The sequence below is a fragment of the Paramisgurnus dabryanus genome, chromosome 11, assembly GCF_030506205.2.
Source record: "Paramisgurnus dabryanus chromosome 11, PD_genome_1.1, whole genome shotgun sequence".
NCBI lineage: Eukaryota > Metazoa > Chordata > Actinopteri > Cypriniformes > Cobitidae > Paramisgurnus > Paramisgurnus dabryanus.
The window spans coordinates 29060013-29074754 of NC_133347.1; the positions used below are offsets into that span (position 1 = coordinate 29060013).

Here is a 14742-nt window from a genome sequence, read left to right on the forward strand (position 1 = left end):
GCTCAATTAATTTAAATAAACCAGGCTTGATGACGTATGCAGTGTGCATATGCGACCCCTTGCAGGCTGCAGCCTTCGGATTGAGCAACGACCATTGTCAATCCAGTGAAGCTAATGGTAGTTTTTCCATTTGCTTTGTTTATTAGTTTGATCACATTATTTCCACATCTTAGCACTAGACAATAAGAAATAATTAGTACAATGCTGGATAAAGAATGTACAAGATGTACAAAGTTAACTGTTTACATATTTCAAATTTTGTTTTAAGTACAAATTATTCAAGGGCTACTGACACTGATTTAACTTGTTCATTACTGTAATCATATATTAAAGCAACACTAAAGACTTATTGCTCTTTGCTCCCCCTACAGGTTAGAAGCGTAATTGTTCATTAGCACTGTCGTAAATACTGCAGCATAGCTGGCTCTGATTGGATTGTAGGTCTGCCGTAAAGCAAGTTTTTGTAGTTTTCACTCGAACTACAGGACCACTACCCGACGGTTGGAAACTTCTTTAGTGCGGTTTTGGCCGATAGAGGGCTGCAAAGCGAATGTGAAAGTGCCATTCACCCTGTTTTGAGTGGATGAACCACTGACACTTTTTTGGAAACGTTATTTTAAGGTAAAAAAAAAACTCTTTGGTGTTGCTTTAATATCATAACTTTCTAACTTGTTATTATTTTTCAATCATTCTACAATAGTAAATCCATTAGTCCTCCAGCTAACTGTAGAAGTTAAATGTCTCTTAATAAAACCCTATGCTTTAATCGTATGTGCAGTGCAAAGTTAGTGATGACTGAATAAACCTCAAACAAACAAACAAATACACCGTTTTTTACAATTTTCTACTTAAAACAAAAATAGAATAAGTTTTATTCCCAACTTTGCACACACAAATAATCTGTCTTGATAAACAAAGTTGTACTGAATGCTAAAATCTAATGTCTAGTTTGGATGAAGAATGGTCACTGTAGCCTAAGTTGGCAACCATCATTACAAGCCAGCTGTTGACATAAACACAGCTGACATAAATTCAGCCATCAGCAGAATGGAAACATAAACATAGACAAAAGCAATAGACAGAGCACACGTCTCTTGTGTTTTTGTGTTTTCTGCTCTTTCATAGAGAATCCCATATGGCACAAGCCTGATGGCTCTTATCTGCTGTACTCGATATTCCTGACTGACCATAATTTATACGTTAAATATTGTTATAGCTTCTTTCTTTAGAATTCCCTTAAAATCTCAGATCGTTTAACTCATATTCCCAAAATCGTCCAATATGTTCTTAGCTAGATGGGATTTAAAAAAGGTGAAAAGGTGGGCATCTTCAAATTAATTTAACTCTGCCATTCGTTGGTCTAGAAGGAAAATATCGGTCTCTTTTTAAAGAAGACACTTTAAAGTTTTTCACAAAAGTGTATGGAGTTGTGAATATTAAAGGGGGGGTGCATGATCTCTGAAAGCCAATGTTGACATCTAAAACCACCTAAACAAACACACCCCAACCCCAATAGAATCTGGACCTTAGAATTGACCCACCGCACACACAACCCAGGCAACGATGTTGGTAAGTAGACACGCACCTTACTGCTGATTGGCTACAAGTGTGTTTTGGTAATGCTCAGACTCCCTTTTCCAAAGTGTTTTTCAAAAATCATGCACCCCGCCATTAAATATTTTTATAGCAGTTTAAGTTTATTTTTTAATAATACAATAAAGTATATATTTTATATTAAAAACCCATAAAATAAAAATATTTACTCCCAAAATGCTATCAAAATAAGGCCATGAGTCTCAATTAGTTCTGATCCAAATTAAAATCACAAACAATGAGGTTTTTGCAGAGGTGTAAAGTACTTGAGTAATTTTACTTGATTACTGTACTTAAGTATTATTTTTGGGGATTTTTACTTTACTTGAGTACAATTTAAAATCAGTACTTTTACTTTTACTTAATTACATTTTTTAAGAAAAAAAAGTACTTTTTACTCCTTACAATTTTATTTACAGTCAAAAAGTACTTATTTTTAAGAGATCACTTTATTCTATTTTCCCTTAGCCTACTCTTACCAAACCAATTGAATTGTGCTGACGGCCAGTTTAATTTAAATGTTATTTATTTTCCTTGGCCGAGATACAGCGTGCCACTCCCTGAAATTCATACGGTCGTAGCCCAGGCACCTTAAGTCCGGGGTGTTGGCCCTTCGGGTCCCTTATCCTACTCGAGAGGGCCTTTTCAATGAGCCAACCCCCGACTCTCTAACCCTTTCTGTGGCCGACGGTCTCCTGAATTTCAAACGTCCGTGGCTCGGTCGCTTTAAGTCCTAGGCATTCGCCCTTGGCGTCCCTTATCCTACCTGAGAGGGCCTTTCCAACGAGCCAACCCTGACGCTCTAACCCTTTCCCCGGCTGAGATACAGTGGTCATTCCCCTGATTTTCCCACGACCGTAGCTTGGATGCCTTTGGGTCGCTTATACCCGAGGGGACTTAAGTTGCCCGAGCTACAGCCTTGGAAAAAATCGGGGAAAGGACCACCGTATCTCGGCCGGGGAAAGGGCTAGAGACTCGTGGGTGGCTTGTTGGAAAGGCCCTCTTGGGTAGGATAAGGGACCCGAAGGGCGAACGCCCTGGACTTAAGGTGCCTGAGCTAAGGCCAAGGAAAAATCCGGGAAGGGTTGACCATATCTTGGCCCGAGAAAGGGCTAGAGACTCACGAGTGGGCTCGTCGGATGAAGATTTTTTTGCTTCTTTGAAACCGACAACACATTAAGCCAGCAAAGAGTTGGATGGATATCTGGCCTGAGTTTCAGACACCAGGAAGTCTCTGCTCACGTTCCCTGCTATTTGCAGCCTCTCTATCAAGACTAAGACCTTGTTCACGCTGTCAGTCCAAATCTGATTTTGTTGCATGTCTGACTGGACAGACGCACTGTCCACATTGTGTATCACAACTGTTTAGATCCGATCTGTGCGTCCTGTAGGGTTTTGCCATTTTCTGAATTATCTGCACTGTTTCTATGGCAATGACGTCACACTGGCACAACAATCGTGTTTACATTTTACGTGACGCAACAGCATGACATAACTGGAAAGCTACAAAAATACGATCAGAGCGGTCAGACTTAAATGTATTTCTGGAAATGTGATGTGAAAAGTATTTCAAACCACCTCTGGATATAGCTTGAAACAGAAAAGAAAAAACAGATTTCATGTGGTTTTTAGCCGTTCACACATTCTAAATGTGATTGGGTTCCAATCGAATATGCACCAAAATCAGATTTGGACTGACAGTGTGAACAAGAACTAATACAACTCTTTCTGCACTGTCTGTGAGATGCTTGATACTCAATTTTGAAAATCAGCTTCTGCTTTAGTTAAATTCGAGGTTTCACAACTTTGAGTAGCATTTTGCATACTGAAATTAGGTCATTTTATAGTTTGATAATGAAATACAATTAAATACAAACAGTTGTAAAGCAGGATAAAACCCTGTATGTGGTGCATTCACTTCATGTTTTTAGAGATTAAAAGCTTAAACAAGAATCTCTAGTTTAAATGTTTCCTGTTACTTTTACTTTTTTAATACTCAAGTACAATTTTAATGTGGTACTTTTTACTTTTACTCAAGTATGATTCTGGCCAGATACTTTTACTTTTAATTGAGTAAAATTTACACTCAGTACTTGTACTTTTACTTGAGTAACATTTTTGAGTACTTTTTACACCTCTGGGTTTTTGTCACACTTTTAGTGGTTTTACCAACTAAGGCCACTAGGTGTCTACATACTCACAAATCACAAATTAAAAAATTACTGTCATTGTATCATTATTAATTAAATAAAGGTTTTTGAAATATAAAAAAACAATTTTTGGAGCTTTCCAGTGATATATAGGTTGTCAAGATTGTTCAAGATTTATAATAGGATATTACAATTATGAATATATAATAATTCATATGTATTCCTACGGGGTGAGTCACTACTAAATGTCTATCATCAAATGGCCTTGAAATATGAAATACTACAAACTACATACCTGTTGGCCGTGGAATTTTTTTGAAAATTGCTTTTCTTATTATTTTTGCAAAATGGTGATGAAATTTGAAAACATAAATTTGTGAGCTTTCCAACGATACTGTACATAGTTTGTCAAGATTAGTGCTGGTTAAGGCTGAGAAATTATTGTTTTAAATATGTAATGCCAAACGTCTCCTGTGGTAAGGTGAATAATTGTATTGAAATTTTATAGTAATTTTAAGGCTGGTCATGGCGCCGTCTACCGGCAATTATTTGAAGCGCACGTGTGCGTCTCCCCGCTGACGTCACCATTCTCTGTTGAACTAAACTACCAGCGCGTCACAGACCGTGGACGGGCGACACTAAAACGCGCTGTTTAATCTTCTTTTCAAACCGTCTATCATTATTGTCCATATCTGACCTATTTATCAGAACCCGACCGAACACTATGATTCACGAACCTGCATGACAATCCAGCAGTTTTCCTCCATACGCGTGACACTTCCTGATTTTCGCTCGGACGCAAGGGTCTGTTTTAAAGGATCCGCAGAAATGTTTGAATGAGAACCAAATGAGCAACTCTTGAACGCTTTACTGACGACGATCTCTGCGGATATTGCTGTCGAGGAATAACCCGTGCCTAATAAAAAACAGGGTGCCTGCAGGACGAGGACCCTGTGAATATTTTGTTTCCCTGCTGTCTTGTTTATAAAGGCGCATCAGCTGACAAGAGCGCATGGCTTTCTTCGGACATTTTACAAATATTTGCATTATAAGCTAAAAGGGGATGACAAATTTAGGTAAGGCAAGTATGAAGACTAGTGAACGGTGACTCATCCGGCTGGGCGTCTGACATTTGATTCCTTCTGTTTGTCTTATTCAACTGATGCCGCAGATATTTCACACTAAATTTAATGCAACTGAGGGTCCGCATCTACCTCTGATAAATGTTCACCGTTTCCTGGACCCAACTGTACTGAGAAATCATCGTGTTTTAATTTGTGCATCTGTTATCGAGCTTCGGTTGAGCTGTCGGACGACGCAAACACAAGAAACCGGTTGGTTTTTATGATTTAATACTTGAAGTAAAAGTGCTGGTGGTTGGACAATGAAGAAGTTCTTCGACGCCCGACGGGAGATGGCGAGCTCCGTGCCCTTGTCCGGTGCGGGAGGCGGCGCGGGCTCCGGCAACGGCGGCACTTTTATCGGACGGGTTTTCTCCATAGGACGGTATCAAGTCACCGTGGAGGAGACGTTGGCAGAGGGTAAGATGTGCTACTTTTCTGACTTTTATTAAACACTTGGTAGACGTCATAAATAAAATCATATATTCGCAAAGCGATATAAAGGGAATGAATTAAATAAACAATAATGGATTAATAATGATACGGCCTATGAATGACTCTGATCCTCTGACGTAATGTTCATTCATGCGTCACGTTTGCTGACAGCACAGAGTGACGCGTGCTGCCTCAGCAGATAAGGCTTAAAGGGGTTCTATTATGCATTATAATTTTTTTTGTAACTTTAGTTAGTGTTTGAGGAAAAAAGATCTGGAGAGTTTCAACGCTCAAACTTCACTTCCAAGGGACATGTTATCTTTAACAGGAAAAGGCTAATTTGGGACTTCAGTGGGAGTTTTCTGTATTTTGTCATTTCGAGTCATTACATTTTTCCACTAATGTACAGAAAACCTCAGTAGAGGCCCAGTCGAGAGCCTTATCCACTGTGTCAGACATGGCAAAAATGTAGGTATGGTGTAAATGAAGTAATAGGCTCATGTTGAAAATGATTGCCTATCCTTATACTCCGCATGTAAAGCGGCAGATAATATTATAAGGGCTGTGAGAAAACAGTCTGTCATATGTTCATGTCATGACCTCAGTGCCTGGAGAATTCTGAATGCTCAAGTCAACAGCTTTAAGTCAATTCTGTTGTTGGCTGTAAGCAGATTTGGGATCATTATTGTGTCTCACGAGAGACCAGAGGCATTCTGCTGTAAGGAGAAGCAATGTCATAGGGATTGTCTATAATAATAATAACTTTATTTTTATATAGCGCCTTTAAAGTAGCTTCTCAAGGCGCTTTACATAACAAAAAATAAGAAAACAACGCACACAAAATGAGACAAGTAATGCATACATACATGTAAGAATAAAACAAGTAAATGCATACGTACATGTAAAAATGAGACAAGTAATGCATACATACATGTAAGAACACACAACAAATAAAAGGGTCATAAAAAGGCTATCCTAAAAAAGTGAGTCTTTAAGCTGATGTGTTGATTGTGTCTCCTAACCGGTGGGTTACGACTTAAAAATGCAGGTCAGAAGAACTAAGGGTGACAGATTTGATTTAAGAGAAAGCAGTGCAATGCAAATAATATCATCTTTTTTTATAGTTTAGGATTGCAACAATAAAAACATGGAAACAATATCATGAAGAAAATTACAATCAGATCATTTTTTTCTTTAAATGGGCAGTGTGTAGTTTTTTAAAGTATTTTATTAGTCAAAATCAATGTCTTTACTCATTAGTGTCAAATTAGCCTGGCTCCGCCCTCCTACGTGCTTCCGCTTAATTTTCATTTCCCTTCAGCAGTACGTCTGGGATGGCTCTATAGAGTTTCGTTTTCTCCTGCAAAAATCTGCAGGACCAATCAGCGAACAGATGGGGGTGGCTAAGAACGATGACGTTGAGGTCGCGCGTCAGTTTGAGTTGTAGTTCAGTAATGGCAGCGGAGAAAGTCGTGAGAAAAGCTATTCGGTCCGTTGTTGCAAAACTGCCGAATATACAGAAGTTAAAGCTGGAGCAAGAACCAGGTTTGCTAAGTTTTGTTTGTCTGATTATTCTGACTTGTTGTTTCCGTCCAGTTTCGGTGCATGATATACGTCACGACCACACGTTAGCGATTGGCTTTGGCAGATCCTGAGTGACTCTGCGCAGATCCAATAGTTTTTAACTTCAACAATGGACCCTCCTTAACGGAAGTAACGCTTTCCAATGGAGCGTGGCCAGACTCTCTGTACAAATGAAATGAATGTACTAGGGCTGTCACTTTTCGTTCGAAAATCGATTGCACAATCGATCGGACCAACCAAAAAAAGTTTCGAAAATGAAAATAGGCAATCGATTTTAACCAAATATGTACACTATTAATTTTAGAAGAATTAAACAATTAAAAATATAGATGTAACAAAACTCACAAACAAGCAGAAAAAGAAAATAAAGAATTCCGAAAGTGCAGTAGGTGTGCGAAAGCTAGACAGAAAATACCCAGCAATTTTACGCACCTATAGTTTCACGCTTTCAATCGCTGCATCAAACATCAGGTTTGTTGTTGCGTTGAGCAAAGCAGTAGCGCAGCTTGCACTAGCGCAGCTTGCGCTCACGCCGCGGTCAAAGTTCAAAATAGTTTAACTTTTGCGCTGCGGTCTGTGACGATTACCCGCGCGACCAATAGAAACGCGGCAATGGACAAAAAGCTTGCACTGTGTGACGGAATTCCTGGAGCTTTAAAATAGAAGTTTACGCTCCTACAGAGACAATCAGAGGGAAAGCTGTCATGGAAACACAGTTCAAATTGGCATGTCAGGTGTTTTTTAAGTTTGTAGGTAGGCAGCTTAAGTTACGTGAAATGGAGACGGGCAACATCAGCGTCTGTATTCCTTATCCGCTATTTAACCCAAATATAAATACTGTAGTAATTTATAGTAAAGATTGGAAAACAATCAAATGACTAGACATTTAAAACTCCAACTAAACGTTTTGAAAACTCCGCCTACTTTGGTCTGGCCAGCAGAGTGCAAATCGCTTGGCTGTGCTGAACCCAGAAGAAGTGTGTTTTTGGATGTATGGAGAAGAAAGCCTTGTTCAGCATTTAAAGTAAGCCAGTCTTATGGAAACAATGAATATAGTTTGTTTATCCGTAGTAGCAGCGCTTGTGATTGTTTAACGCTGTATTTCGTTGTTATGGATTGGTCCCAAAGGAGTCGCAGGCGGTAAGTAAAACTGCATCAAATGTATGTTTTGTTGGCAATTGGCACGTAAGTGATAGTGTGTTGCTTGCTCGTGACTCGCTCCTCCCGCTGGATCCTCCGGGATTTTGTGCTTTTCCGGAAACTATCACTAGAGCTGATATTTCTTTAATAAATCTGATAAAGTTTAAGACTTTTCAGAGATATGAAGGATGTAATACTATATAAGTACTGATTAACATGAGATAAGCAGAAACAGCATGTGTTATGGGAGCTTTAACATTCATTGTTTAAAATACTCTTTTGCCATCTATTACCTCATTGTGCTTCTTTATTGAAACTACTTAAACGACCAGCATCTCAGTCTTCTCTTTACTCTTTACTCAAGTTTAGTAGTATTATAATGCTGCTGCCAATTGTAAAATGTGTGTTTCTCAGACAGTAGTCTTGTAATGTAAATACATTTTAACTACAGGGAAGTATATCGCTGTTCAGATGCATTGCCTATAAAGGGCATTAAAGAATTAGATCATGCGAAATATTTTGTTTTTTGGCCAGAATAATCTGCATAGTGGAACAGACTTAATGCCAAGGTTTACAAAACTACATAGCAGATGACAGGTTATTCAGTAGAAATGCAAGTTCAGAAGTGAACTCTGCAGTGATGCATGCCTGCAACATCTTCATTATGTACAATCCCAGTGGTTAAGTGTCTATGAACTATAAAAGCGGATTAAAGCTTATTGGATTAGCATACTAAAGATGCTGAAATGAAGGTCTGGCTCATGTAACTGTGTTTATGCTACCCACCCATGACAGCAGTAAATGTTTCCTGTGTGACATGATCCTGACCACAGACCTGGAGCAGATCATTTAGTTCATTGAAGCCGGTTTGGCAAACGTTTCTTACTTGAGGGCCACATCATGGTTTTGAAATAAAGGCAAAGGCATACTATGAATGACAAAGCTTTATTTGACTTTATTTAGCTATTTAAATGTATGTAGCTTTATTTATTCCAAATCAAGACTCAGTTACAATTTTACTATTTATAGACTTTCATCTTTACCCAGTCTTTTATAAACACTTTCACTAGTACTTTCATATTTTGAAAGAAAAAACAACTACATACAACTATTAAGCATACTATAAGATTGTGAGCCATTTTTACTGTTATCATTATTAAGGAAAATTAACAATGGTTTTATTAGTGTAGTTTTTAGCAGTTTAGTTGCCATTTGTATTACCAACGTTTTACTAAATAAAATATCATTGTGAGACCATAATACTTTTGTGGTTACAACAAATCAAAAATATGCTTAATGTGGCTAAAGCATGCTTCATTTTCTTAAGCGCAAATCATTTCATGTTCATTAGTAGATAATTATTTCATATTCACCATCATATTCAGTTTTTGGTCTTTAAAAATGGCAATAAGTTTTGGCAAACAACATACTTACTTCTGTAGACCTGCTCATTTTCCAGTCAAGTTTTTCATCACTAGCTACATCTTGGACGTTGATGGTTTTGCATCAAATTACTCATTCTAGACCAAAATCCTACACCGTTCAATAAAATATAAACTGCGGGCCGGATAAAAGTGGCCAGCCGGCCACATTTGGCCCGCGGGCCCTACTTTGCCCACATCTGATTTAGGCAAAGGGTGAATGTCAACAGCTGATGGTATAACACCCATGACCTCTGGCTTGTATTAAAAGACAGTTGCTGGATAGGTTTGTATTTTTGTAGCCTCAGAAAGGTCTGTGGTTTAAATGTGCTGAGCAAAGGTTGAGTTAGACTTAATCATTTTGATGGACAGGGTCATAAAAAGTTCTCTAGGAATTTTTTCCAGCTGTGGTGGAAGGACTTTTCCACAGTGCGAGAGGCGTTGTCCATGGGTGTTTTTTTCCCCTGGGGGTTAACCCTCCCTACCCAAGAATAAAGCGCATTACACACACAGGCCACTTTATAAATTGAGGCTTTAAAGAGAACCTATTGTCTGATTCACAATTTTACATTTCCTTTGGGGGTGTAAGTGTGTATTATTACATGTTAACAATGTGGAAAAGGTAAAAACCCCAAAGTAAACAATGACGTGAGTTATGTGTCCAACGTTCATCTCTTTTCTTGGACTACAACAAACATACGGATTGTAGGCAACAGTTTACTTCCTGGTATTGGTGATGGAGTAAAGACCGACATTATCATAATTCCTCCCGCTTCAGACTCACAGCCTCTAAGTTAACTCCTGTTAGCAAGCAAATCTTTCAAACATGGTAAGGAGCATCACATTTATGGCTGACGTCAGAGGTATTCACGCCAATCACATCATAAAGATTAGCTAGCCCTTCAGAGCCGATGGTATAGTGGACAGTGCTCCGACATATGGTGCAGACACACTTTTTTGATGATGCAAGAGCTTATGGGTATTCATCATGGTATTTTTCACAATAAATGTTATTTTGTGTGTATTCTGCTCTGGTTATATATGAGCATCTGTTTAGGGTTATTTCTTTGTCTTCTGCTGTTATTCTCATAGAGCTTAGATGTAGTTGTGTAGGTATCATGCTGCCCTCAGAGAGCAGAGATGCCAATGTATGCGTGTGAGTTTGTGAATAATAGATGGTCAGCAACTGATTTATTCATTAATGTGTTTAATAGTTGCCATCTGTTCGCTCTCAGCTGTCATGCCCGATGTGCGCTGGTGCATTTGGGTTTGTGGTAGTTGCTGGGTTCAGTCAAGTCTATATTGAAGCTGACATATTCAACATTGTGATTAATACAGTGGCTCCCAAACATTACTTGATTCATGAAGATAAATGGAGGACCAGATAGCTTTCGTAACATAGTCAGGCAGACAAAAAATTTTTATTCAATATTTACAAGTCGAACAGCATGACAGCCAAATCAGCATCGGTCGGCAGCCCTCCTCCTCCTTTAGCTCACGCGAGCAAATGCCGTACCAATGTTTATCCTCGTCCGGACTTTAATTTTGTCACTGTCCCTTTTTCTCTCCCTAGACTCCTCCGACAAAACCTTTGTCGCCTTGGGTTTTGTTGCTGCGGCCATGATAACAACATACACCCGCGTGACAGCACAAACAAACGCTAGTTATGCGGCTTTCACATAGGATGCGGTGTGCGCTGCGTTATGAAACCCATTCAGTTCAATGGCTTGCGCTGCGCAAGGGCAGTTTTTTGTTGCGCCGAGCGCAGCGGAGCGCAGCTTGCGCTCACGCCACGGTCAAAGTTCAAAATAGTTTAACTTTTGCGCTGCGCTCTGTAACGATTACCCGCGCGGCCAATAGAAACTTTCTCAGAGCTTTATAATACAAGTTTATGCTCCTACAGAGACATCGGAAGGAAAGCCGTGTCATGGAAACACGTAGCAATTCAAGTTGACATGTCAGGTGTGTTTTAAGTCAAGCAGCTTGTTGTAGGTATGCTTAAAGTTACGTGAAATAGAGATGAACAACATCAGTCTCTGTTCTTATTTAACTCAAATATAAACACTGTAGTAATTTATTGAAAACCCCGCATACTTTGGTCTGGTCATCAGAGCACAAATCGCTTGGCTGCGCGGAACCCAGCGGCGAGCGCAGCGCACACCGCATCCTATGTGAAAGCCGAATTAGGCACTCACGTACAAACTTGAGGAAATGGGGGTGGAAGTGAGGTATGCCGTAAAGCAGTCGAATTTTGTAGTTCTTTTTGTGCTTGGGTTACTACCCGCACCCCGAAGTTCCGTAGTGCCAGTAAAAGCGATACAGACCTGGTCAGGTTATGGCATATGTGTCTTTCATCCTACTGTAAATCAATGTACCATCACAAGGGTCTTGGAAATACATTATGAAGGTTGAAAAACTACATGGTGTTGCTTTAACTTGTGCTTTTTAGCTCACAATGCAATACTGACAGGAGTTAATATCGTCTTTATTTTCTTATTGATACTAGCTAAATCTGATCCAGAAAATGCAGATGACCGAGCTGATCGATCAACTTTACTAGCGCGGCTTGAGCAGAACGAAACAGATTGGTAAGGTAAAGCCCGATTTATAGTCGTGCGTAAGTTGCTATCCGTAGCCTGTGCGTAGCTCTGTGTAGCCTGACGCGCACCTCGCATAATTTTTGACAGCGTGTCAGTTCTACACGGACCGCAAGCGCTGTGATTGTTCCACCAGAACCCCTCCCGTCAGGTAAATAAACTGCGTCATAGGTATTTCCGTTTGCGACGGTGAAAACAAAAATGGCCAAGTTGAGGAGTGATTTTGCTCAAACTGCAAAAAAAGTCACTGTTTATTTACTTCCATCATTGCTGGTCTTCTCAAATCATACACAAACAAGTTGCTGTTTCTTCTTCGTTTGTGGGTTAACTTTCCAAGCTTCTTCATCTTTGACAGTAGCCCTGCTACTGTGGTTACACGCGTGGTTACTGCCCACCAGTGGTCTGCGCGCGTGTTTGCACGTCGACCCGGATGATGACACAAAAGTATTAATGAAAACCGACGCGGAACTTACGCCATCGCGGCTACGCCGTAGGACCTACGTACGACTATAAAGAGCCCTTAAGGATACTAAAACATAAAACTATGTCTGCATTTGTGATCATAGAAACGACAAACAACAAGCGCTACTCTACACTGCTCAAAACTTGTGTTTGAATCAAGGTTTAGTCAGTAGTAAATTCTTTAAATATGAAAACATAGACTACTTATAGGCTGTGAGTCAAAGCGGGAGGATTTATGAAAATGTCAACAGGCCCAGTAAGGTGCTCCGGATGATAGGTGCTCTTAAAAACTAAGGTACTCTGCTTAGTACATTTGGCCGCATCAATTTCTAGAGCTTTCTTTTCTTTATTCTGGTCTTTTCAGCGCTGCCTTTGCGCTTTCTATTATATATTTTGAAAAACGGACTATTTTTAGCAAGGTGCCGCGTTAAGGGAATCAAAAGATCGTCATCATTAACCTCCAGGCTGCACTCTGTGAGTGGGGCTGCAGTAAAATAAAAAGTTTGGGGATGCCGTAAGTGCAGGCAGCCTAGGGACAACATCCATATTTCAACACAGGGTAATAACAACACCGGCCCCCATGGCCAAAAAACAGACCAGCCCACCGGAAATTCTCCCAGTGCTGTGGATTTGCCAGTCGAGGCTGTGTTACATTAAATTGTGTGTAGCTTTTTGGTAAAGTGATTCTTACTTTTTGTATGGTATTTGCTATGAATGATTGATATGAAAGTGTGACTCCTTGAATGGCTGTTTGTGGTTTAGTGCTGTAGGTCTACCGGTTTTTGCTGAATGTTTGCAAGCAATTGCTGAATGGATGAGTCATGATTCTGCTTGTTTTCCCTGCTTCAAAGATCACACAAACAGGACAACAGGAAATGAGAACGAAAATGATACCTCCTCCCCAACAAGGCCGTGCATATTTAGCACTGTCCTACATCGTGGGTGTGTGTGCAATTTTATGCTTGTTTGTGTCTGTGTTTACAGTAGCGCAGACACACTGTTTGGTTTACGTCACACGATTCAAGCAGCTATTTGTGTCTTTAAGGATTACTCCACTTCTCCAATCCTGATAATTTACTCAACCCCCATGTCATCCAAGATGTTGATGTCTTTCTTTGTTCAGTCGAGAAGAAATTGAAAACATGGAAAACATTTCAGGATTGCTCTCACTTTATTGGACCCCAACAGTTTACAGTTTCAACGCAGCTTCAAAGGGCTCTAAACGATCACAAACGATGCATAAGGGTCTCATCTTGTGAAACGATTGTCATTTTCACCAAGAAAAACTTTTCGTCTTGCACCGGCCGTGTGATGCGCCAGCGTCCCATGACCTTGAAAGGTCACACATGACGTATGCGAAACTACCACTACAGTGTGGAGAAAAAGGAGCATTCAGACGTTGTTGTATGTGGAATAATTAGGGCTGTGACGGATCACAAAACTCACGGTTCGGATCACATTGCGGTTTTTGAGGCACGGATCGGATAAGGGTGGGAAAAATACAAATAAAGAAATTACAAACATTTGTAAAAAAAAGAACAAAGTTGGACATTAAAGGAACAGTATGTAGAATTGTGGCCAAAACTGGTATTGCAATCACAAAACTTGTGGCTAAAACTGGTACTGCAATCACCCAACTGGTGGCCAATACACAAAATGACAACATAAACATCAGTTGAGGGCTGCAACTCCAATTTTTAAATGACAATATCCTGGCCAGACCACTGTTGTCAGTGATATAAGTATTTGAAATGAAAATGATTTCTTAATGTCTAGTGACATATCAGGGCCATTTTATGATTAATTGATATACATTTCTTACATACTGTTCCTTTAAGTAAGGTCTAAAATTAGCATAAGGTACAGAAATCAAATTAAATGAAAAATAACACGAATAATTATTAAATATAATTATTATTTTTTTTAGAACCACAGAAGTGATTTTTTTTCTTTGTCTTGGGTTGTTTGATTAACATAAATGACACAGATTTAAGTACGTTAATTAAGGTTACTGTCTCTTTAAGAACAAATAAGCACAGACTGGTTTCTGACTCTATAATTCACTTAAGACATAAACAAATGTTTTTATTAGAAAAAGAATACTGTGAAGATCATTTTGTGTGTATGTGCCCTGTCAAGAACAGAAAGATTTTATGTTGGCTTACTTTTTGAAATGCGTCTCTCTGTATATGCACTACTGAGGGCACTTAAACACGTTCACACACACAGGCGGAGGGCG

The 14742-nt window shown here is 39.4% G+C and overlaps 1 protein-coding gene across 6 annotated transcripts in view; it reads left to right on the top strand.

Annotated features, from left to right (window-relative positions):
* Positions 1-4312: 4312 nt before the first annotated feature.
* Positions 4313-14742, top strand: part of aak1a (AP2 associated kinase 1a) — a 63201-nt gene continuing 52771 nt past the window's right edge. For 3 of the 6 annotated variants that reach the window (XM_065247730.2, XM_065247732.2, XM_065247731.2), the window contains exon 1: positions 4314-5284. In XM_065247730.2, coding sequence (XP_065103802.1) covers positions 5128-5284 — 157 coding nt within the window. In that variant the 5' untranslated portion in view covers positions 4314-5127. Of the gene's footprint in view, positions 5285-14742 lie in introns of all 6 variants that reach the window. The other 3 variants (XM_065247734.2, XM_065247733.2, XM_065247735.2) reach the window with 2 other exon arrangements.